The sequence below is a fragment of the Pelophylax lessonae genome, assembly GCF_965119305.1.
Source record: "Pelophylax lessonae genome assembly, chromosome: 10".
Taxonomy (NCBI): domain Eukaryota; kingdom Metazoa; phylum Chordata; class Amphibia; order Anura; family Ranidae; genus Pelophylax; species Pelophylax lessonae.
Genome location: NC_138777.1, coordinates 144225249 through 144251658, shown reverse-complemented (window position 1 = coordinate 144251658; position 26410 = coordinate 144225249). Strand labels below are relative to the sequence as shown.

General features: G+C 44.6%; 1 protein-coding gene across 3 annotated transcripts in view; it reads right to left on the bottom strand.

Annotated features, from left to right (window-relative positions):
- Positions 1-26410, bottom strand: part of SPTBN2 (spectrin beta, non-erythrocytic 2) — a 1240451-nt gene that overhangs the window by 200596 nt on the left and 1013445 nt on the right. For all 3 annotated transcript variants that reach the window (XM_082270338.1, XM_082270340.1, XM_082270339.1), the window contains 2 exons: positions 23731-23815; positions 6384-6580 (listed from right to left, as the gene is read on the bottom strand). In XM_082270338.1, the coding sequence (XP_082126464.1) occupies positions 6384-6580; positions 23731-23815 (282 nt within the window). The remainder of the gene's footprint in view (positions 1-6383; positions 6581-23730; positions 23816-26410) is intronic.

The window sequence follows — 26410 nt, the reverse complement described above, 5'->3', positions numbered from 1 at the left end:
ATCAAGGAAAACATGGTGCGAGACATAGCTTCTATCTTGCGATCCACTGGATCTTTAAAAGACGGAGCGTCTCTAAAGGAATAACCGTGGCTTTATTCAATCTAGCAATTGGTGAATCCACCACAGGTTGTTCTGTCCATTTCTTAATGAGGGTTTCCTCAAACGGATAACGCCTGTTAATGCGTTTAGAAATAGCAGAGGTGCGTTTTGGCAGACTCCATTCTTCTTTGATTGGATTGCCAAAACATTTGGGCAATGGAAAAACCTTCGCCACTTTGAAGCGTTTTTTAGTCCCAAAAGGGATTTCAGTTTCAGCTATTTCCGACGGAATACCCTGTAATCTTAAGGTTTCTTGAACAGATACAATGAGTGCGTTTACCAACGCTTCCTCTCGGGCTATGGCTGATGCCGAAACATCCTCCTCACTGTCTGAAGAGACAGTACCCGAGACACCAATCCCAGATGAAGTACCTGCAACTGCAGGAATAGGCTCAGATTCTGAATCCGAAGTTTCAGATAATAAGGGGTTAGGCGGGGGTCGCTTTCTTGCGCCCTGTCCCTGACAAGCCACTTCCACCCGGGACACAAAATATTCCATAATAGCTGACAATGATTCAACCGTCAGTGGGGTGCTGGAGGATCCTGCAGACACCTCGAGGGGATCCGGTGGAGATACATGAGTGGCAGGGTCCATGTTAATTCAGGACACCTCTGCCAGAAAAAAAAAAAAACTTTTTTTTTTTTTTTTTAAATAAAAAAATACCTCTTTTTTTTTTTTTTATGTGTCTCCCCCTAGCGCAATAGCGCCCCTCAGAGTACCTGCTTCTCGATCCCCACAGAGAGAGAGGGACCCCCAAGGCTCACCACCCGATGCAGAGAAGTTTCCAACCAACTGCAGTCAGCGTCTGTCTTTTACAGACTGGAAAGAGCTGTGTTCGTTTTCCCGGATAGAAGGACGTGGCTCCGCCCCCTGTGTACGCCTTCCGGCGTTCCCAGCTCTCCACGAGGTAGCTGGGCTCATCAAACATGGCCGCCCCCATACGGGAGACAATAGACTCCAAAAACATGGCGGCCGGCGTGACCTGAGGACATTCATGCACCCGGTCTACGGCAAAATGGCGGCGGACTGCCGAAATCGTTTTTCCCAGCACATCCACCTGCATCTCTGCTAAGTGGCGGTTTATCGATCTGCAGGAGGTACACTACAATTAAGGTAGGATTATACCTCCTATGTCTGCTGTAATACTACAGTCTGCTGGGTAGAGTGTTAGCTCTCAAACCAAGTCCACTTCCCACCAAACACATACTGTATTTACAAGGGGGACTTTTAGTGTCAGATATATACTGACCATGTATGGAGGGGCCCATAATTCATACTGCCTCATAACGAGGAAAAAAGGGAACGTTTACTCACCATACTGAACCGACAGGCACCCTCTCTTCACAATACCCTCTCCACCGGGGTGGGGGGTTGTGGACCACTCCGGACGCCTCGACTCTCTGGTTCCTGGCGTCCAAGCGAGATTTTTAACTCGCAAGGTCAGTCCCTCCAATGGGACTCCGTCGCGGCCGACCCAGCGCGGAGCTTTGGTCTGCACGCGCTCGTAGGCAGAAACCGGGGTGACCACTGGATCTCAACATCCAGCCCGTCGCCCGGCCCCGCATACTTACTTGAATGTGTCGCGGCCGACCAAGCGCAATGCAGTGGTCTGCGCGCGCTCGTAGGCCGGCTGGGGTGACCACTAGTGTCGCCCAGTCCGGCGTATTTGCTTGAAGATCTCACAGGAAAAAAACACTGGAGAAAACTACCTAAAAAATATTTTTTCTAAAGAAAAAATCTTGCCAGGACCAAAAAGATCCCAGCAAGGAACTTAGGTCCTTACTCCTGACTAGACAGAAAAAAACTGATGCCTTGTAGCAGAGAGAGGGAGGATATACCCTCAGGGACTGCCCCTAAGGTGGAGCCAGAACGTTTTTTCTTTCTGCCTAGTCCTGCTCCTGCGGAGACAACATAACCCAGTTCTTGTGAATCAAGACGACTACGTTTGTCAATGAGCGACAGAGAAACTAAATTTGAATACATTTTTTTACTGGACATGCAAATTAATACTGTAATTTTTTGCCTTTAATCCCTTCTGGACCGTCCCACGCAGATATACTCAGCAGCTCTCCTGATTTTGTGCACTGGGCCTAGGGTGCGTGCACCACCGGTAACCTGCCGCCACTGTAATTGGTCACAGCAGGAGCCAATCAGCGGGTCCGGCGGACGCGATGTTAGCTAGCACCCCGCGATTATTCTCAGAAAGGGGAAGAACGGTGGTCTGCCTTTGTAGACAAGGCAGACCCCTGTTCTGTGAGAGGGGTAGATGGAGATCTTGTGTCTCTCCCCACACCCCCCCCCCTCAAAGCATCTCCCACACAGTAAGCAAGTGGAGCACATTTGACCTTTTGATCGCCCCTGAAGTTAATCCCTTCCCTGCCAGTGTCATTAGTACAGTAACTGTGCATTGTTTTTTTAGCACTAATCGCTGTTTTGGTGTCACAGTCCCATTAAAAATTGCTAATCGCCACCATTACTAGTAAAAACAAAAATAAATAAATAAATTCCATTAGACGTTATAACTTTTGCACAAACCAATCAATATACACCTATTGGGATTTTTTTTTTTTTTTTTAACCAAAAAATGTGTAGCATAATTGGCCTAAATGGATGGATAGTTTTGATGTTTTCACATTTTTTATTGGCTGTGTTTTATAGCATAAAGTAAAAAATATATATTTTTTTTCAAAATTTTTTTTGTTTTTGTTTATAGCACAAAAAATAAAAACCACAGAGATGATCAAATACCATCAAAACAGAGCTATTTTTGTGGTAAAAAAGGACATCCTTTTTTTTGGGTAAAGCGCCACATGACTGTGCAGTTAGAGTAACCCAGTGCCATATTGCGAAAAATGGGCTGGTCATAAAGGGGGGGGGGGTAAAACCATACAGGACTGAAGAAGTTCAGCTTTGGTCTCCCTTACCTTATTTTTCAACCCCTCCCCCCTTTGAAGGCCCTATCTAGTTTCTGTTTCAATCTCCGTTAGGCCCCTTTCACACATTCCGGTCTGTCGGCGGACTCAGTTTATCTCACCGGGGGAATCGATCCGCCGATCCCCCGCTGAGCAGATGGATGGCAGCTGTGTCTCCATGCTGTGTGCGGAGACAGAGCTGTCAGGTCCCCATTCTTCTCTATGGGGGAATCGGATGAGAACGGACTGTCTGTCCGTTCTCATCCGATCCGATAGATGGATGGAAAATAGGGTTTCCATCCGTCCGGATTTGACGGACTGGATGTCAGCGGACAGGTCTCTGTCAGGATTATTGGGGAGATTAAATAAAAGAAAAACGGTATTATTTAAAAGCCATGTATATTTTAGTTCTATATAGAGATTTTGAATAGTACAGCATCCATTTTGTTAAGGGTGATGGAAAGTTCATATGTTCTGTTACAAGATACCTTGACAGTCTTAAGTTCTACAACAGATTTTCTTTGTATTCCTTTAAATCATAAATAATGGGACGTTCCGACATTTCACCTGATAAAAGCCTAGCCAGGATGGCACCAGGTTTTAGCGGGGGGTGATGTCCAGACGTTAGTCTATCTGTATTTTACAATGAACAATAGTTAAGTGTATTCTATTTGATTCATTTAAACTATAGTTTTAAAGATACATTATATCATGTGTGAGAAAATATTAGCAATAATTATGTCATTATATTATGTAAAGCATATACATATTTAGGAATGTTTTATATACCGTATTTTGGTTTTATATTATTGCTATAGTAATAATCTTACTTAGACGAAGCTAAGTACTAATTCTACTTAAATTACCTCATTTTAGAAACGTTTGTGTTTAAGTTTTTATGGCCACATAGATCTTCAATCTAGACGCAATGTCTGACAGCGTATGCCATGGTCAAATTATTTATTTTTACCCAGTCCTAGGTCAAAGGTTATCAGGTAATAGTGGTATTATTGTATACTATATACTGAATCTAATAAGCAATACAATACTGCCCCCTTTGTAGACTACTACTAAATGCAATCTCGGGGTAAATCAGTAATTTCCAATATATATATATATACTGTATTAATAATATATTCTTATTAAAACGGTGTTACCAGATTCATTCCCTGCAAAGATACATGATGGAGATATTAGATGGACATGCATATATTATGAGAGCATATACAGGTTTTTATGATTATTCTTACTTGGAGAAATTATTATATAATTCTAATATCCAATATACTGGGTGATTAGTAGAGGCGTTGCTAATGACCTCACCAGTTAATGGATAAGTAATCCCAACCAATGGGGATAAAGTTCCTCCTCCTGGGTTCAGCTTATGGTAATTTTACTGTCCTTTTGTTCAATACAATATAAAAAGGGAACACAGATGCGAGAGACGCACACATTACGTCAACATTCATTACACTTACAACACACACGCTACTTACATCCATACATATACTCATCTATACATACTCCATCTTGCTCCATCATTTATCTGAAACTTTGACGGACGCCAAACGAAACTCCTCCCTAACTAGCCACCATTTTGGGAAGGCAGCCATCTTAAGGAGTCTGGAAACTACAATTTGAAGCTCGCAGCCATCTTAAGTGTGGTAAATATACCTTGCGGTTTATTTATTATTTAATATTGTTTATTTCCTTCCTTATATATTTCATATTTAAGGGTAATGAGATTACAATCCCAGCCATATGAACTATAGTAGATTTTTCTCTAGAAACTGATTTTTGTTTTTATACATTTTTATTAATATCAGATTTAGCACATATGAGCGTATTTGTCTCCCATTTTGCATAGCCCATTCTCACTTCAACTGCAGCGGAGTAACTGTTGACTGCGCAATTCGCAGACAATTGTGGTCTGATTATATAGAACTCTTATATATGGTTTCTACTATAGCTGGGGAAAACGTAATCTTGCTTTCATTTTAATTTCATTATTGAGCTACATATCACATTGCATTTATCGTTTTAAGTTTGTATTTTGTGTAAAGTTATCTTTGTGTCATCTCAAGTCTAATCATTTATTGTGAATACATGTCTTGTGAATAAATATACTTATATATTCCCTACTGTAGACTGTTTTCACTAAGATTGGTATATGCTGTTAAAAAGAAATTAATTGATTAAAAAGAATTTGTTACATATTATTGATTTGTGGAAATAAGTTGAGATTCTCCTACCTTACAGATCTTTGCCTATTTACACAAATATACACTGTTATATCAGAGCAGTATAAATATTCTGACATCTCCGGTGACATCCGATGCCCCAAAGAGATGCATGGGGCATCCGTTCAGATCCGCCTGAAAAAACAGATAGGCGGATCTGAACGGTCCACTTGTGTGAAAGGGGCCTAACCCCATTTTTCTGCTTCCCCCTCCACTTAGGCTCCATTCACACCAGCGCGACTTGTCAGGCAACTTGTCAGCCTGACAAGTCTCGCTCCCTCGCAGTCCATTGACTGCTACAGGACCCGTTCTAATAGGAGCAACACAAGTCGCTCCGACTTAGAAAAAGGGTCCTGTACTACTTTGGGGCGACCTCGGAGCAACTTGCATAGACTTCCATTATGTGAAGTCCGTGCAAGTCGCTCCGAAGTCGTGGTGCATGGGAATGCACAAGTCGCCCCCGAAGTAGTACAGTGTCGTGCCGCCCCAGTGTGAACCGAGCCTTAAAGTGATTGGGAAGTCTCATAAAAAAAAACAAAAAAAAAAATAAAAAAAACAAACATGTTCTACTTGCCTCCTCTATGCAGTTGGTTTTGCACAGAGCAGCCCAGATCCCCCTCTTCTCGGGTCCCTCTTCACTGCTCCTGGCCCCTCACTCCTGTTGAGTGCCCCCACAGCAAACAGCTTGCTATGGGGGAACACAAGACATGCTGCAGCTCCCTGTGTCCATTCAGATACAGAGCTGCTATTCAGCCCTGCCCCCCATCTCTCCTGATTGGCTAACTGACTTTGATTGACAGCCGCGGGAGCCAAATTGCACAGCAACTGTGTCTCAGCCAATCAGGAGAAAGGAGTTCTGGATGTCCGAGGGACTCATGGACATCTCTGAACAGAGATGGGGTTCAGGTAAGTATTAGGGGGGTGAGGGAGGCTGCTACACACAGGCGGCTTTTTATATTAATGCATAGAATGCATTAAGATAAAAAACCTTCTGACTTAACAACTCCTTTAAGACCCTAGGCGAAGCACCCACGGGTAGAATTCTTGTCTAGTGATCAACTACAAAAGGTTAGTTCTCCTACAGAAGCAGATAATCTAGATCTTTAAGCAAGGGTATCCTCAGTGACTCACCGTAGTTAGTTTTTCCAGAAGCAAAAATCTCTCGTCCCAAGTAGATACTGCTTTTTGGAAGGCTTCATGCCTCTTAATTAGGTTTTCCACTTCATCTACATTGCCACCAAGTTCAGATGACCTGACAATCGGTTCCTGGCTGGAAAGCCAAGCTTCAGCCACATTGGCATCTCTTCCAAACATAAGCACTTCAAGCACTAAAACAAAACAGCAGGTGTAGATATTTACTTGCGGAATAAATAGATACATTCATGGCTTGTAGCTAAATTTCTGTTAGCTAATTCAATAACAAATGCAAACAAATGCCTCTTTTACCATAAAGGCTCATTCAAATAGGCATTTGCCAAGCAAAAATTGGCGATCAAAATTTTTTAAAATTTTCATTTAGATTATACACTATTAAACTTTTCACAATGATTTACAGTATCACAAAAGTGAGTACACCCCTCACATTTTTGTTAATATTTTATTTGATCTTTCATGTGAAAACACTGAAGAAATTACACTTTGCTACAATGTAAAGCAGTGAGTGTACAGCTTGTATAACGGTGTAAATTTGCTGTCCCTTCAAAATAACACCACAGCCATTCATTTCTAAACCACTGGCAACAAACGTGAGTACACCCAAATTGGGGCCAAATAGCCATTTTCCCTCCCCGGGGTCATGTGACACGTTAGTGTTGCAAGGTCTCAGGTGTGAATGGGGAGCAGGTGTGTTAAATTTGGTGTATCGCTCTCACTCTCTCATACTTGTTACTCGAAGTTCAACATGGCAAAGAACTCTGAGGATCTGAAAAAAAGAATTGTTGCTCTACATAAAGATGGCCTAGGCTAGAAGAAGATTGCCAAGACCCTGAAACTGGAGCTGCAGCATGGTGGCCAAGACAATAAAGCGGTTTAACAAGACAGGTTCCACTCAGAACAGGCCTCGCCATGGTCGAACAAAGTAGTTGAGTGCACGTGCTCAGCGTCATATTCAGAGGTTGTCTTTGGGAAATAGACGTACGAGTGCTGCCAGCATTGCTGCAGAGGTTGATCAGGTGGGAAGTCAGCCTGTCAGTGCTCAGACCATATTCCGCACACTACATCAAATTGGTCTGCATGGTCATCCCAGAAGGAAGCCTCTTCTAAAGATGATGCACAAGAAAGACCGCAGTTTGCTGAAGACAAGCAGATTAAAGACATGGATTACGGTAACCATGTGTTTTTGCTTGATGAGACCAAGATAAACTTTTTTGGTTCAGTTGGTGTCATGCATGTGTGGCGGCAACTAAGTGAGGAGTACAAAGACAAGTGTGTCTTGCCTACAGTCAAGCATGGTTGTGGGAGTGTCATGGACTGGGGCTGCATGAGTGCTGCTGACACTGAGGAGCTACAGTTCATGGAGGGAACTACAAATGCAAACATGTACTGAGACATACTGAAGCAGAGCATGATCCCCTTCCTTCAGAAACTGGCCGTAGGGCAGTATTCCAACATAACGACCCCAAACACACCCTCAAGACGACCACTGCCTTGATAAAGAAGCTTAGGGTAAAGGTGATGGACTGGCCAAGCATTTCTTCAGACCTAAACCCTATTGAGCATCTGTGGGGCATCCTCAAACGAAAGGTGGAGGAGCGAAAGGTCTCTAACATACACCAGCTCCGTGATGTCGTCATGGAAGAGTGGAAGAGGACTCCAGTGGCAACCTGTGAAGCTCTGATGGACTCCATGCCTAGGAGGGTTAAGGCAGTGCTGGAATATATTGGTGGCCACACAAAATATTGACACTTTGGGCCCAATTTGGACATTTGCACTTAGGGGTGTACTCACTTTTGTTGCCTGCAGTTTAGACAATAATAGCTGTGTGTGGAGTTATTTTGAGGGGACAGCAAATTTACATTGTTATACAAGCTGTACACTCACAACTTTACATTGTAGGAAAGTGTAATTTCTTCAGTGTTATCACATGAAAAGATATGATAAAATATTTATTAAAATGTGAGGGGTGTACTAATTTTTGGGAGATACTGTATATAGGACTGTGTAAGGTATAACTATTTAATTTTTGATTGAGTGACTTGGGCACCATTTCAGCAGTTTATTGAAATTTAGGAATTTGCATAATTCAGCGCTGTGTATATATATCCGTTTTGTAAGGTTTTTATATACAGCAGCAGTTGAAAAATTACAATTTTTGGGGGACTTCTTTTTTCTGTGGCCAAAGCATGGAATAGTATTTTGAGATTTGGTGATTTTTGCAGGGGGAGAAACTAGCCCCCTGCACACCTTGTGGAAGAGTAGATTGAGATTTTGTGATTCCTGCAGGAGAAATGTGCCCCCTGCACAGAGTGTGTGTGTGTGTGTGTGTGTGTGTGTGTGTGTGTGTGTGTGTGTGTGTGTGTGTCCATGCCCAGATACTGTGATCAGATTCTGACCAGCCCTGGATGCAGAAGTTTGAATGCAGGGCCAGGGGATGTAGTGGCAAACAAACTGGAAGCAGTTAATCATTCAGTTTGTGTGCGGCCATAGCATAGACTGCGGTTGCATCCAGATGGGGAGTTTTGACATCTCTGAATAAGCCGTAAATGGCTAATAACTCCGAAGAATAAGTTACAAATTTGGCTCAGTTTAAAAATCTAAATTTCCTTTTATTAAAATGCACAGTGAAGCTCTTGACCGCTGAGTTACAACACCAACAGCAGAAGTAGAGTGCCAGGCACAAAAAAAGGCACAGCCAAGAAGTGGCCCCTGTTAAACCCGCACATCTGCTGGGGGCAGTACACTTTGTCTTAAATTGTACAGCACAGGACACAGGCCGATTATTCATAGACCCTGGATTATTAAAACACTGGCAGGTTTTTGAGGACGTCCCAGTGGTATGGACCTTTTCTCACTAAGAATTCACTCTTAGCTTTAATACTTTATTATTTTATCTTTTGATTTTTCAATTAACTATTCAATGTCTTCTAAAACCCACAGACAGACAGAAGGGGGTACAGATCAGTGCAATCTCAGTAAATCCTTGGTAGCTGTACCTAAGCCCCACACTGTGGGGACAAACTGATAAAATCGGGCACTGGATCCTGCATAGGTGCTCACCTTGAAATTTTGTGGAACATGTGTAGTTAGCCACAGGGCGCTCTGCATGGCTCATGGTCCATTCTGTTTTACTTCTATCCCAGGAAACCAGTGATTCGGACTGCACCAAATTTGTTCAGAAGAACCTGTACATACTCAGATTATTAGAAGAAAACCCCTTGCTTCTTCCCAACTGACTAGAACTCATGACTAAGGGCCTTTATTCCATCCTGATTCTCAGTCACAAACTAAACGGCAAGTCTGTTGAAGCCCAGATCTTAAGGGACAGAGGGGTCCGAGTTTCATTCCTACAATGCAAGCAAAGCCACTTCCAAAAAGGTTGGTTTATCATACCTGCAAATCCTTCACCTGTACACAGGCACAATCCAGAGATTACTCTGTGCCTTACATTCTGGCACTCCTACAATTAGGACTTGACCAGAACTTGACCTTAAGCACTCTGAAGGAAACACAAGGTTTCTGCCTTGTCCATGCTCGTTCAAAAACCTCCAACCTTGCTCTCCCTTGTCAAAACCTTCATTCAAAGGGCATCCTGGGATTAGGTACTTTACATCACCCTGCACTTCCTTAGAACCCCAATCTGGTTCTTTCCAGCCTGCAGAAACTACCCTTTGTACCCATCAGTGAAATCCCCTTAGATCTCCTCTACAAAGTGGCCTTCTTAGTGGCTACAATGCTTGCCAGATGTGTGCCTGCGCACCTCAGAGCCATTTCTCATTCTTTACAAAGACCAGAGTGGTACTTGTCTTCCATCTTAATGGAAACATGATCCTTCCACTACTGTGCCCTACTTCAAAGCACCCAAAAAAGCGGTTGCTCTTCACTTCCTGGACATAGCCAGAGCAACCAGAGCCTACTTCAAAGCAACTGCTTTTATCAGGAAGACCGATTTCTTATTTACCTTCAGGAACTGCGTTTTTCAGCCGGTGTGTTTTTGGAAAGGATAAGGGACTTTTTTCACGCAGCAGATTGCGTTTTGCCTGTAATAGACTTCAAGGCACCCACAACAAAAAGTGTTGCGTTTTTACATGTGTTTCGCATTTTGTGTTTTTTTTTCTTCTCTATAACACACTGTGTATAGCTGGTTGTTAAGGAGCAGGTCGGGAAGCCAGCTGATGATTTAACAGCTGACAGCTGAATGTAGAAACAAGAATTGCCAGCAAAAAAAAAAAAAAGCCATGAGGTCCCCCCCCCCCCCCCCCTTCCAGGCCCTTTGGGTCTGGTTGTGATTTTGAGGAGAAACCCATGCCAAAATGTAAAAAAAATCTATACCAGGCCCTTATCTGAGCATGCAGCCTGGCAGGTCAGGGAAGGGAGGGGAGGGGATGAAAGAGCGCCCCCCTTCCTCCTGAACCATACCAGGCCAAATGCTCAACATGGAGGGATGCTTTGGGGCAGGGTGCCCTGCCAACATGGGGACAAGGGCCTCTTCCCCACAACCCTGGCCGGTGGTTGTGGAGGTCTGCAGGCAGGGGGCTTATTCGGAATCTGGAAGCCTCCCCCCCATGTGAATAAGTACCCCTACCCATTCACCACAAAAGTATGAGAGTAAAGACATTACACAAGTTTTTGACAGGTCACTTTCTTAAAAACAGAAACCATGCCCTCCAGTGTAGAGCCATCATCAATCATGACCCTTGCTGCCCTTGTTAAAGAGGGCTTCCAGATTCTTAATAAGTCCCCTCGCCCACAGACCCCCACAACCAACGGCCAGGGTTGTGGGGAAAAGGCCTCTTGTCCCCATCAACATGGGGACAAGGTGCCTTGGGGGGGGGGGGGGGGGGGCGCTCATTTCCTCCCTTTCTTAACCTGTTGGGCTGCATGCTCGGATACGGGTCTGGTATGGATTTTGTGGGGGACCCCACACCATATAATATTGGAACACCAACTAATCTTAGTAGAGAAACTGGCATCAGTAGCGCAATCACATTATGGTAACAAACATATAATAGAACTATAAAATACAATGGTCCATAAGCAATTGCACACAGGAGAAAGTAATGTGGAGGAAACAGTCGATCACAAAAGTGCCATCACAGAGCAGAGTCCATATTCGGATCAACTCCAAATTCAAGGTGAGGGAGAAAGTCCAAAAGTCCCACTTGTGCAGTTCTATAGAAAGGGAACACCTTCTAAGGCTCCATGTACACGGGACGTTGTTAAAAGTCCCTTTGAATGCTGGAATTTTTAGGACGTTTGAAACGCCCGTTCGTTCGCGTTTGTACCCGTGTTTAGCGGGCGTTTAGCGGCAATTAGGGGCGTTTGCGTTTAGAAGCGTTCCTAGAGGTCAAAAAAATTATTCCCCTTTAAAATGGAAAAACGCGAACGCTAAACGCGGGTCATCGCGTTCAGACGCGTTCGGGCGCGTTTAGACGCGTTCAGACGCGTTTGTGCGTTTGAAACGCCGGGAAACACACGTTCGAACGCAAATAATTGCGTTCTAAAAAAAGTCCCTGAATGCAACTGCCTGCAAATGACTGTAAACGACCTGGTGTACATGGACAGATAAGATAAAATGTAGATGGGTTCAGGGGCTTCTGAAAAAAACGCCCAACTGCTCCTAAACGACCATTTCCAGCGTCCCGTGTACATGGAGCCTAAGCCTTCAGTTCTGGTCCCCCCAAGACCCCAAGGGAATTGGACACTCACTAGAGATATCTGCCCCCCCCCCCCCCCACTCTCATGGACAGGGCTTGCTAGCTCATTACAATGGCTCTTTATTCCAGGTGAGACAAATCCTCTGCATTCAAATTAGGGATGCACCGAAATGAAAACTCTGGGCCGAAACCGAAAATGCAGGATGCCCTTGGCCGAAAACCGAAACCAAAAATGACTTTTTTCCCCCAAATAATTTTAAAATAATTTTAAAATAGATAGAACAGGGGCATACAACACAAACAGGCAGGAGTACACTTGTAGCTGCCACCCTGTCGCAGTATAGTGGTTAATTTAATTACCAATGGTATCTAGTATTATGCAGCATGAGGGGGTTAATGTATTGCCACTGCTGGTCACTGATGAATTAGTGACTGACCAATGGCAGTTAATTAACCCCTTAGTGCTGCATTAGTGCAACCAGTGTCAGTGTTAATCAACACTGGTTGCACTGCTACTGAATGCACTAATGCAGCACAAAGGGGTTAATTAACTGCCACTGGTCGGTCACTAATGCATCAGTGACCAGCAGTGGCAATACATTAACCCCCTCATGCTGCATAATACTAGATACCATTGGTAAGCTCGCCTCAGCGCCCCCCCCGCCTCAGCGTCCCTCACAATCCCAATGCAATCTCCTTACTCTCAGCTCCAGTCCTCCCGTGTCCTTCCTTTCAAAAGACCCGCCTCTGGCCGGCGGCCCGCCTCCCGGTGATGTCACTACTACTACGATCTGTGCATGAATGAACTAACGCGCTTCACTTCTGTCAGCGGATGATACATGCCTGACAGGGAAGTGAAGCGCTCACATAGTTACAGCTATTAGGGGCCGCTCGCCCGCCCAGTGTGTTAATTAATTCATGCACAGATCGCAGTAGTAGTGACATCACCGGGAGGCGGGCCGACGGCCAGAGGTGGGTTTTTTGAAACCTGCGCTGCGTCCGCGGCGGCCATCTTTAGTATCGGCATATTTAACCCATTTTTGGCCGAAATGGAATAAGCCCATTTTCGGCTGAAAATCTCGGTGGCTGAAATTTCGGTGCATCACTAATTCAAATACATCTTTCCCAACAGAATACACGTTGTCCTCCTCCTCAGTATCACACGGTTATCCTCATGGGCATATGCAAATAGAATGACAACCCCACTAATGTGATACCGTTTTTAAATAAGATCAGTCTTTATTTAGATTTTACAAAGTGTGCACTCACAAAACACATGCTTAACTAAAGCCCATCAAATCAAGTACATCAATCACATCAGGCTGGATGACTCCTGCAGCCATCCCGGGTACTCATGACCTCTCCACGCTGAAGGAGTAAACCGCAGGGATGTCCGTTCGTCTCCACACTGTACTTCCGGTTGCCAAATGGTCACGACGTGACACGTTTCGTCATTTCTGACTTTCTCAAAGGGGAATGACCATAAGGCCTGGCAAACCGGTTTTTAAAGCCACTAATAACGGAAGTCCTTCACAGCACAGCCGCCGCTTAAGCAGCTCTAATGATGGTAATCAACAATCAGATGTTAAGCAACACCCACCACTGCTGTGTCACATTACTGTTGTGAGAACTAACAACATATTTTTAATTTTGGCATGGGGGTTCCCCTCAAAATCCATACAAGGTCCCACATATTTTTTTGCAGGCAATTCTTGTTTCTACATTCAGCTGTCAACAGGGAAGGCTGCTGAGGACTCACCGGCTGTTAAGGACGCAGCGGTTGTTGGAGAAAAGAAAAAAAGAAAAGCAAAATGCATCAAAAACACACCTGAAAACCACATGACCTGCAAGTGCATAGATGTAAAAGACCAAACTCTTCCTGCACTTTTACATGCTGACACCACTAGGTCAGTGGCTGTTTATTAGTCTTTCCAGGACCAAGCCTCAGTGGCCCAACTATGTAAGACCACCTGGTCCTCCTTATATAACTATTCTAAAATTCCACCAGGTGGTGGTCCAAACTTCTGTGAATGCAGCTTTTGGTCACTAGGACATGAAAGTCATCTGTCCTTTAGACCCCATCTGTCCTTTTTACTATCCCTTCAAGGACGAGTTCCTTAAAAAGTGCATGTGGATAGGTTAAATAAGGTTACAGTGGGGGTGTGTCCTGACCGCGTAGGTGTGAGGACGCATTTCGTCTGAGCTCCTGCTATTCCCGGGCGCTTACCGCGTCCTGCGGCTCCAGAATCAGCGATATTCACCCTTCAGCATGCCAGCGAAGTGGCGTCCATCCTCCCAACCGCCCAGCGGGGTTTCTTCACGCTCCACGGACCTCTAACAGCTCTTCACGGCCCGTCCAAGCGGACAGCGCATGGCAGCCAAGATGGTAGCAGACCGTGGATCACAGGACTCTCCTCACCCTCTGGTCTTCCACAGGTACAGGGGCACAGCCCTGACCCTTTCCTGCAGTACTCCGCTGGTTCGCCCCACTCTTCTGATTATGGGGAGCAGGATGGCGACTGGGACTGGAAGGCCCATATTAGGGCCCTGCCTACAAAATCTGAGATAATACATTTAATTACTACCACGGTTGAACACTCGGTGACACAGGCCTTGGAGGGGCTGCGGGCGGACACTAAAGCACTGGACATAGGGTGGACACGCTGGAAGCAGGATGATAATTTACAGTCTATGGCAGCATTTAAGAAAAATTCCTTAAAAGCATGACACTGTTTTATATTCACTAATGGATCAGCTTGATGATTATGAGAACAGAGACAGGAGGCAAAATATACAGCATTAGGGGTCTCCCAGAAGCTACTAGGGCCCCCTACCTGTTGCCTACTGTCCAAGGCATCTTCCACCAGATATTGGACGACCGGGCTCCTGAGAACATTGAAATAGACAGAGTCCACCGTGCCTTGCTCCCATTACCCCAGGAGGGAGAGAGGCCGAGAGATGTGGTGTGTAAGCTTCACAAATATGCTCTTAAGGAGGCGGTCATGAAAGCTGCAAGACATATGCCTACTATTGACTGATGGGGCACAGCTCTCCCTATTCCCATTGTGGACTTCCCTGATTGGAGGCTTCAGGGCTTTCATTCCCATGCCACAGCGGCCTGAGCGATGACGCAGAGTCTCCCCCAAATCTGCCAAGAAGAAAAAGGGCCCTAGGCATGACCCTGATCATGGCTCAGTGGCCTCCTGAATAACCTTCTCCATGGCGGGTTTACCAGCTGCTCATATGTGGTGACATGCCTACCTCTGCAAATTTACACTGTTTATTCCTTATCTCTAGTATGCCTGAATGTAGCGGGAGGCTTTTTTTGCTTCCCATGCTGGGGAGAGGGGCCCACGCTTAGCTCTTTTAGCCGCAGGACACATTGTTAGTGTCCACCTCTCCTGAGGTGGTTATTTGCTTGAAATGCTAAGGGTTGCATTGCTCACTCCTCCTCGCCTGCAGCCACAACCCCCAAGTAGGGCAATCCAAGTGTTTGGATCTTTTTTTTGAGCCAATTTTTTTTGGGCTGTTTGGAGTCATGAGGTCTCCATTTAGTGGAGGCATTTTTTGCCTCTTTTTTTACCATCCCCTTTTTCTTCTTTTTCCTTTTTGAGTCTGGGATCTAACCGCTGCCTGGAGGAGGGCAGAGCAATTCAGGGGGCGGCATGTTGATCTGTTTTGGGGGTACTGGAACCTGTGAGTCCCCTGGTTTGCCCTCTTTCCCCTGTTGACTTTTCATGATTGACACTCTAAGGTTGATTTCTTATAATGTGCAGGGGCTTTGTTCTCCCAACAAAAGAGGAAGGCTGTGGCAGGAATTGCGTCACTTGCGCCCTGATATTTTACTGCTACAGGGGACCCATTTTACTGCCACGTCTACTCCCCGGCTGCCTATTCACATGTTTTGCTCAATGGTTCCACAGTGTATCCCCGGTAGCAAAGGTCAGAGAAGTTTCAGTTGCTATCCACAAAAACTGTCCGTTTGTCCTGACTTCCTCCCAGATAGACCCAGAGGGGAGATTTTGGTTTCTAAAAAGGCCTGATTCATGGCCAGATTTACACAATTGCCAATTTATATGCACCTAATGCCAGAACAGCCCCGTTCGTCTCCACTACCCTGAAGCAGCTAATAGCCTTCCGAGAGGGCGTGGTGTTGCTGGGGGGGGGGGGGGACTTCAATGTGGTCTTGGACTCTGCCTTGGACTCAGTCGGTACTCCCCCTTCCTTTAGAGCTCAGAAGCATGTCAAGAAAGCGCTTAGAGAGTTACACTTGGTTGACTGTTGGAGAATCTCCAACCCCGGGGTGTGGGATTATAGCTACTACTCCAAAACTCATGATATGTACTCCAGATTGGATCTGCTGTTTGTCGATCAGTTTCACCTGGACTCTGTCTGTACAACAACTATTAGCTCGATCACCCTCTCTGATCACTCCCCGGTCTCCCCGACCTTTACGCCTCCTGGAGCCCATCATAAAAGCTGGTCTTGGAGGCTTAACGAAAACCTTCTGGATGACCCATCCGTTGTTGAGGCTGTTACGAAAGCAGTTCGCTCTTACTTTGAGCTCAACTCCACACCGGAAGTGACCCCATCAGCATTATGGGAAGGCCATAAGGCTGTGATCAGGGGGGGTTTTAATCTCCCAAGGGTCCAGGATGAGGCGTCAGTGGCAGCAGAAGATTTCGGATCTGCTTGACAAAAGTTCTACAAATCTCTCTATCATATCCCTGCCAAGGGGGGTGAACGGGTGGACAGGATAAAATCCTATTTATTAGCATCAGGTTTACCACAGCTCCCCGCAGAGACCTTGGCAGAATTAGAGTCGCCGATCACTGTGGAGGAGGTGGGTGGGGGCGGCGTCTCGTGTCTGCCCTTCCCCAGGGCAAGAGCCTGGGACCGGACGGCTTTACAAATCTATATTATAAGAAATTGTTTGTTGTGCTTGGGGATCGCATGTGTAGGTACTTTAATACTGTCTCCCTTGATACCCCCCGCCACCAGAGGCCCTTCTGGCCCACATTACTGTATTGCCTAAACCTGGTAAGGAACCCCTCTATTGTGCTAATTATAGGCCGATCTCCCTTCTCAACACTGAAACCAAAATTCTGGCTAAGGTGCCGGCTTTGTGCCTTCAGGACCATGTTGCTGCCTTGATCCACCACGACCAGGCAGGTTTCATGCCGTGTAGAGAGGCCCGCGACAATACCATACGTGCCCTTCACGTCCTGCATTGTGCACAACATGGCCCGGACCGGGCTCCGAGTTTGGTCTTGTTGCTGGATGCAGAAAAGGCCTTCCACAGGGTAGACTGGACGTACTTTTTGGAGGTCCTTCGCTCCCTTGGTCTTGGGTGGAGGATATTGGGGTGGATCTTGGCACTGTACAGTGGGCTGAGGGCCAGGGTCAGGGTAAATGGATTGTTGTTGGATGCCTTCCCCATCTATAATGGTACTAGACAGGGGTGCCCCCTGTCCCCGTTACTCTTTGCCCTGACCCTGGAACCATTTCTACGGGTGGTGCGGGCTGCAGAGGATATCCAGGGACTTACCATAGGATCGGTGGAACATAAGCTGTCAGCCTACGCTGATGACCTCCTTTTTTACATTAGCAAACCCCAGATTTCTCTCCCAGTGCTCCTACATGAATTGCGCAATTTTGGGGATCCTTCCGACTTTCAAATCAACTACGACAAGTCGGAACTGCTGCCTATACATATACCATCAGGAATGGCGGAGGCCCTCCGCAGCTCCTTTGGCTTCACATGGAGGGAGCAATCCCTCCCATATTTAGGTACCCGTATTTCTCCAGACCTGACAGTTCTTTATGATAAAAATTACGGGAATATGGTGAACTGTTTTGACGCCGACCTGGACACCTGGGCTATATACCCTATGACCTGGTTTGGCTGTGTTAACGTGCTCAAGATAAATATCTTGCCCAGACTCCTGTATCTCCTCAATACGGTCCCCATACATCTGCCACAACAGTTTTTCAAACGACTTAAGCGGTCCTTTTTGAAGTTTGTATGGCATGACAAGCATCCAAGATTGGCAGATGGCATTTTGAGACAACATAAAAAAGGGGAGGGGGGGTCTACCTGATGTCTCCTTGTATTACAAAGCCATGGCCCTGGTACGCATCCTAAATTGAGCTAATGATACCACCACCAAACCCTGGGTCCCACTGGAGAAAACCATAAAGGAGGAGGGAAGAGCGCCACTTGAGTGCAAGATTATGGTTTATTATGACATAAATACGTAGTAACTTACATTGAAGTAAGGATAAAAGCGACTGTCAGGTAAACAATGGTTCCACTATGGTGAGAGGGGTCCGCACAATCCAGGGTGCCTCAGGTACAGAGCGCCAGACCAGCTGGCTGTGTGTGTCTGGGCGATCGGGGAGATCAGAGAGATGCGGCCGTGTTCCCTGCCGCTGACGTCAGATGCCCTCCGGTTCCCTTCACGGCCGTATCTCTCTGATCTCCCCGATCGCCCGGACACACACAGCCAGCTGGTCTGGCGCTCTGTACCTGAGGCACCCTGGATTGTGCGGACCCCTCTCACCATCGTGGAACCGTTGTATACCTGACAGACGCTTTTATCCTTACTTTAATGTAAGTTACTACATATTTATGTCATAAGTCATCATAATCTTGCACTCAAGTGGCACTCTTCCCTCCTTTATCTGTTTAGAGTTGACTTCACTCTGTTTGAATGAGCTGGCCCTGAGCTGCGGACCACCCTTGGATTGCCTCTAAGAACGGTCAGAAAGTTGCACATGGACTTTTAATCCTCCCTTGTGCGAACTGCTTTTGCCCCACCTGTGTACATCAACACTTTTACCTGCCATTGTTTCATCTATATGAACTCTTTGACCTCTGAGCGCCTAAACCAGTCACTGAAGAAAACCAAGGCTGGCAGGAATTTAGCCGGTGCACTGTGGATACCGGCATTCGATGGGGGTCTTTTAGAGTTGACCTCTCCGTTGACGTGGGCCACTTTTTGGATGTGGGATAGGCTTAATGCAGGGGGTGATTATTCCCCTGGTATCTCTCCACTGGCCCCTCTGGGGAGATATCCTTGGTTCACCCCAGGTGAGGACTCACATTTCTTTCAGGCCTGGGGGGCAGACGGGAAGACTTTTTGTGGGAAGTTTGCACCGTCTGGGCAGTTATTACCGTTAGCCACCCTTTAGTCCCGTTTTGGTACTTTCCCTTGATCCTCTTGGCGTTGCAGACAGCTGATGGACTTTGTATCTAAACTCCCCTCCCCACTTCGATAGACACCCTTTCCCCCTTCGAGAAGTGGGTTACGCAGCCTCCAGAATTCCGACATTTAATTTCGCATATGTATAAAATTAGTTCTTAGCACGGTTTCACGTGCTGTTCCTTATTATATCAGGGACTGGGAGAGAGAGCTGAGTGTGGAGCTTTCGCCCCAACAGATCACCAGGATTATGCACTTGGCTCATGTTTCATCTATTAGTACATGAGTCCAGGGGTCCTCCTAGAAGTTCCTTTCCCGGTGGTATAGAACTCCCACTAGACTGGCACAGATGTTCCCTACCGCGGACCCTAGGTGCTGGAGGGGATGTGGCCAAGAGGGCACGTTCTTCCACATATGGTGAGAGTGTCCCCTACGTAGACCTTTCTGGGATGCAGTGAGCCTTTGGATTCAGAAACTGACTGTCACTCCCCCAGAACGCACCCCGCTCCAGTACCTCTTCCACGAAGTACACTCCTATCAAAAGATCCAAACTTAGTATCACCCCATTTTTGCTAAACTCTGCCAAGTGTCTGATTTCAAGGCATTGGAAGCAGACCACTTGCCCCACTTTGGCTGAGTGGAAACGAGAGGTGAATGGGGTTATGGGTGCGGAACGGAGGGTACTGACACTCAGGGGGCAGCAGTCCCTGTTCATGGACATATGGACGGGATGGATGTTTTACTCTGATGAGCTCCCAGATGAATGACATGGTTGAGCCTGGAAACTGTGCTGGATATCTGGGATGGGGTCGGCACCTTTTCCTGCAACATCCCTCCTCCCAGCCTGATGCCTTCATCCTGGCCGAGCTCCTACCAGACCCTCTTCCTTTCACCGTCTTTCATTTTTTCTCTGTATTTCTACCTCTTTCTGGCTCCTTAGGGGGCATTTTTTTCTCTTTCTCTTGATTTAATGACTATTCTGTCTTTCACTTTACCTAAGTGACTATTAATTATGTGGCTGCCTAGTTTTAAAGTTGGGTATGCCAGCTATGACAGAGCTCCCTGGCCACCCCGGGGGGTTCTTCCCTGGGGGCTAGGCCTGGACAATAGGGCAAGGAGTTTCATGAGATTTTTCTCTGTTTGACCGATAGGCACACTACATATTCAGCAAACCTGCCCCTTATTTCTGTGACTAGTGAATGTTTTATGACCTGCTATTGCAATGCACTGTTTTAGGTTGGTGTCCCTTTGTTACTACTGCTATTTTTCTGTACTTTGAAAAATAAAGATTATTTAAAAAAATTAAGGTTACAGTGGTCCCAGTAGAGTCTCACTTGTTTAAGGACCTGACAAGGAGGAGGAATCCTTTATGAGATCAATGTACACTTCTTTATTGGTTCTTTGATCAGTTTCAGCCATGGCTTAATATTTTGAAGATGCTCAGAGTGGACAAAACATTTGCACCAGGGGTTGGAGAATAAACAGATGTCTCCTGTTTATGTGGAACGGGCCAAATGCTTGGTTCACAAACTCAAATACAGTATCTCACAAAAGTGAGTACACCCCTCACATTTATGTAAATATTTTATTAAACCTTTTCATGTGCCAACAGAAGAAATGACACTTTGCTACAATGTAAACGTAGTGAGCGTACAGCTTGTATAACCGTGTAAATGTGCTGTCCCCTCAAAATAACTCAACACAGCCATTAATGTCTAAAGCGCTGGCAACAAAAGTGCGTACACCCCAAAGTGCAAATGCCCAAATTAGGCACAACATGTCAATATTTTGTGTGGCCACTATTTTCCAGTACTGCCTTAACCCTCTTGGGTATGGAGTTCACCAGAGCTTCAAAGGTTGCCACTGGAGTCTTCTTACACTCCTCCATGATGACTTCACGGAGCTAGTGGATGTTGGAGACCTTGCGCTCCTCCACCTTCTGTTTGAGGATGCCCCACAGATGCTTAATAGGGTTTAGGTCTGGAGACATGCTTGGCCAGTTCATCACCTTTAACCTAATCTTTTTTTAGCAATAAAATATTTACAAAAATGTGAGTGTACTAACTTTTGGGAGATACTGTACATGTGTGACGCACTGCTGGATGTGGGAAACATTATCTCTCTGTCTTGGCAAGAAGGAATCTATGCTACCGATCAATGTTTTGAAAACTATAAGTGATAAAACTCTGTCTTGCACTGGATCAATCTTCCATCACCCAGTGAGTTCAGGCAGACAATGCATATTCCAGTCATTAGAGAGGAAGAGTTCAGTACCAATGCTGGATATCGCTTACAGAGTGAAAGGAGAAGGGATTTCTGTTAGTCTTTTGGCTCCAGATTGGCTTTGTTGCCCTTGGTTATGTGGACCTAGTTCCTCTGGTTGTGGATGCTCCCCAGCGTCTTCCCCTTCAACCAAGCCTCCTGGTCTCAGGGCTTAATATTCCATCCTGTTTTATAACTACTGGTTTTGATGACCTAGCTATTAAAAACTAAAAAGCTAGGTTTTGAAGAACAGGGGGTTAGTGGATTCTGTGATTCCTACAATGCGTAAGGCTTGGAAATCTTTTTCCTAAAATATATACCATTGTACCCAGTAAAGCTGAAATTTTGTGGTGCAACTTTCTATGATGTTGCCGTTACTTTAGCAGATCTTCTCTTTTTTTTTTTTTTTTACAGGGAGTGTAAATGTTCAATAGCCCACTAATCCATAGTTGACATTTCCATTTAAGGTGTTATGCCTTGGTTTTATCTGCTTTGCTGAAAACACACTTTAATAATATTCAGGAATTTCCACTACTGACTTTTTTTTGGTGGCCATCCTTTAGTATGGAGGATATCAGATTTGGCAGTCCAGTCCTCCATTTTTGGTGTTATGCAATGTCAAGTAGATTCTTTTTTGCCAAAGGTGGTATCTGCCTTTCATTTTAATGATCGGAAGAGATCGTTCTTCCATCTTTTTATCCCAGCCAAAGCATCCTAAAGAAATTAACAAATTAGCAAAACACTTGAATTTCTTGGATGTCATACGGGCTGGGTGGGTTTATCTTCCTATGGCCTCAACTACTAAAACATATTCCATTTTTTTTCTTATGGAGGATCTGAGCTAAGGTCAGTTGGCTTTCTTGACCACTATCTCAAAATGGATCAAACAAAATATTGGATTAGGCTTATACCATGAAATGTTAAGCACCTCCTTTTCCTCAAATACAAATTGTGGCACTCCAACAATGTATGTCAATTTACTCAAGGCAGCTAGCAGACAGCATAACTGGGCGTAAAGCTGCTCCTCTCTAACATGTTTCATCAAAAAGGACTTATTCATCTCTATGGAGGCTGGTAAGTGGTCATTGGCTCCTAGGATCAGCACCCAGTGACTGCAGTGAGGGGAATTTGCAGTTCTGTGTGAGCGATAGTTTTCCACAAGAACTCCTTTTCCTGTCACAGCCCATTCATCTAGAACAGTTATAGCACATCTTGAGCTTTTCATCATCAGGCATGTCTCAGGCTTGAAAGGTGGGCAATCTGGTCATCCTTCCACACCTTTACAATTTTTTTCAACATTGATTTTGCTGCATCCACAGATGCTTGTGTAGGTTGCAAAGTCGTGTAGGTTGCAAAGTCTTGTAGGTTGCAAAGTCTTGCATACAGCAGTGTAGTTGATGTGCCTGTGGTAAGTTGTTTATGTTTCCTATCCTTTGGCAGACATTGCTTTGGGACGACATACCGATGGTCAAAATCTCTGCCGTGTACATCAATGTGAGTGGAATAGAAAACAGGATATTTTGTACATATCATAAAAATCCTTTTCTCTGTGTTCTTTGAGGGACTCAGCACCCACCCCTCATGCAATTAAGTCTGTGAATTGTAGTTTTTTTTTATAAAGGGTTTGTGATGAAGCTGCATCTAGCAGATTGGTGTGTGGCAATTAGCAGGGGTACCCATTGGGCTGTGCTTTTGTTTTGTGCCCAGCATCTTTCAGATGGCACTAAAACCCAATGGTCAAGATTTCTGCTGCCCCCCTTAATGAACACATTGTAAAGGTTTTTATAGCTAGTAAAAAAAAAATCCTATTTTTGTGATAGTATGGGTACAAACATGTGAACATACCTGTACCATGAAGTAAATTGCTACTGGTATATGCAATACTGCAATCATGCAAAAGTATTTACAATCACATTTACCCTGAAGCCCTTTCAAGAACACCATGGGGCCTGCAGAGGCTCCCGATTTAAAAATGCATCAAAAGGTCAGATCCTGCTTGGAGGAGGACAGGGCTGCCACTGTAATAACTTAAAAAATGGTGACCTATATTCACGTTTTGTTATATGATATTTTGACATTCTAAAGAAAAATAGTAAAGTAAGAAATAATGGAAATCATTGGGACATAACAGGTCACTCATCAAGAAACAAGCATAAGCTGTCAGTAGCTATGGATCATAATGAAAACATTAGGACCTACCGATCTGTAGCCATTCCATTTTATCCTTCCATTTGTTTTCCGTTTCCTGCCTTCTCTCCTGGAGCTGCTCAAGCTTTTCAGAGATCTGAAAGTCATAGACTACAATTAGGACATTGAACAGTAAAAAGATAACAGTAGAAAAGTATACATCTCCTAAAGCTAAACATAAATATATCATTTAGTCACTGATACACTAGATGACCACAGATACACCTTTCTTACTCTGCATATCAGTATATGAGAACAGATTCTCTGCCAGGGTTGTAGGACATACAAAAAAAAACTCAAGAGTGCATCACAACGTCAAATGATGGAGCTCCCCACTTGTTGCTTTATTATAGGCACTCCCTTGCGGAAAAAACATGCGGCCCCTGGACTGTGCAGCAAGTGGAGAACTAAAACATAAAATGTCAGTGTGACGGTACTCACCGTTACTACCAGTGAAAGACATATAAGTAATGGTTTGGTTTGCTTCAATATTTGTCAGCAAAATCTAAATATGAAGATTTAATACCACCTTACACAGTGTATTCCATGCTTGGCTGGGAGAGAGACACAGACTGTCATTCGCAGACTTCCCTATTGTTTGTGTATTGGAAGAGAATGTGTATTGTGATAAGGTTTACCTGTCTGTTCCATTGTTAAATGTTAATGCCCTCACATTGTTCTGCCCTGATGGCTAGATAATTCGTTTAGTTCCTGTATACACTTTCATCTGTATATGCTACTGTAATCAGCCAGAGGGGAGGGATTGTGTACACTGTATGAGAGTGTAAAACTCTGTTCCTATTGGATTGTGAATGTTACGTCCAGTCTTCAACAAGGTCCACCTGGGTGGTAACCTTGTGGGTGAAAACTGTATACAAGTCTGTTCAATAAAGTTGTTCTCGAGTTACTTCACCCTCAATCTAGAGTCCTGTCTCTTATTAGGGGAATATGCTACAAGGGATTGCTATGGCCTTCCATACTCCCTTAGATAATCACCAAGCTCTTGTAAGAGCTTGTGTAAGAGCTTGTTCTGCTGTACTCTCTGGGGAAAGAGGTTCACCCGCAGGAACCTGGAGCCTTGTCGTAGGTCCAGGGTGGGTAGGAGACGGCGAGACGCTAACCAAGCTGCGGCGGTTCGTGGGGTCTGAAGTGGTTACAGTGCCTGGTGGAGTGCTTGAAGCCCTCGGGAAGCACTAGGAGCATCTGTCAATGGAGGTACCTGGTCGGGGTGCTGGTTGTTCCGTTACAGTCAGTGTATGCAAAATGTTTATTTTTTTAGTCTGAAAACAGAAAACCAAGAGCAAATATAATGTGTTGGAAAAAGGTATTAGTTATGACAAAGCACAAGTATTCACAAATAGTCCTAGGCCAACAGATGGGAGGAACCCCACATTAACAGAGTAGTGACACATTTTAAATTGATGGAAGGAGATTGTAGTAATCAAAATTCACATGTGGAGGGGATGTGTCCCTTTCCTCCAATCACACAGTGTAAGCCCAGACTCCCCACTCACTGCTGAGAGAGGAAGAAAGATTTCTAACACGATCTGCACTTTCCAAAAAGAGTGTAGAAATGGGGAAGACAGCAGATCTACATGTAAAAATTATGTAGGGAGATTTGTTTAACCTCTGAGCATTATCTGAGGCTTTTCACTTCACTGGGTATATGTGAGGGTTTACAACCACTTTAAAGCAATTAATTTAAAAAACTAAAAGAGGTTGCCAGGATTCCATATACTATATTAAATGTTTTAGCAATAGGAGCAGGTAAAATGAGTCCTTACCATAGCCCAAATCCATCCATCTTTCAATTTATCACCTTATCTGCATTTTTAAGCCTAAAGTGAACATGTGGGAAAAGCTATGGAATTCAAATATTTATAAAACCTTAAGCAGTAAATGAGCCATCACTGACCTCCAAAGCTGAAGATGCTGTGGAGAAAATGCAGGCAAGCAAGGATCCAGTGATCATGGGGATCTGATGCTATTTTACTTCATCTCAATGCAAAATATTTTCAATAGGTACCAAATGTTTTTATCAACTTTTGAAATGCCCACTATGTTTATAAAAAGACAATATACAGGCAGCACTTGTATACATATCATAACATGTATTCTAAAACCATGTATAAACATAATAAATGCATTCATTATTGTATATTTCTGCACAGGATGTAAAAAATGTTTATCACCCATTAAAGAACCCAGCTGGATACTAAGAAACGGAGTGATCTTGCTGCCTACAGAAGAAATAGACACTAGGCACCTAGAAAATTGAACAGCAGCCACCTTGAGGCTATAACCCCCTTCTACCTTATAACAGGTTTTCAGTTAACGTTCACTGTAAAAAAACAAACTGGAAAAGTAAGAACACTTCATTTAAGAGCAAGTTTTCCAAGGCTGCTGCTCTCCAAGATTTAAGGCCTGTACACACGATAAGAAAATCGTAGGGAAATATTCTTACAATAAATGATTAGCCGACTATCGGATTGTTAATTTAGTGTTTTCGACAGCAGATTTTGACTGTTTGGATGAACTGAAGGGGCGGGCTAGAAAATTTTTACCGTACATGAACACAATGTCCGATTTTCGCTTAATTAGTAGTTATCACAAAAAGGGATTCACAGGCAAGGATATTGCTGCTACTAAGATTGCACCTAAATCAACCATTTATCAGATCAAGAAGTTCAAG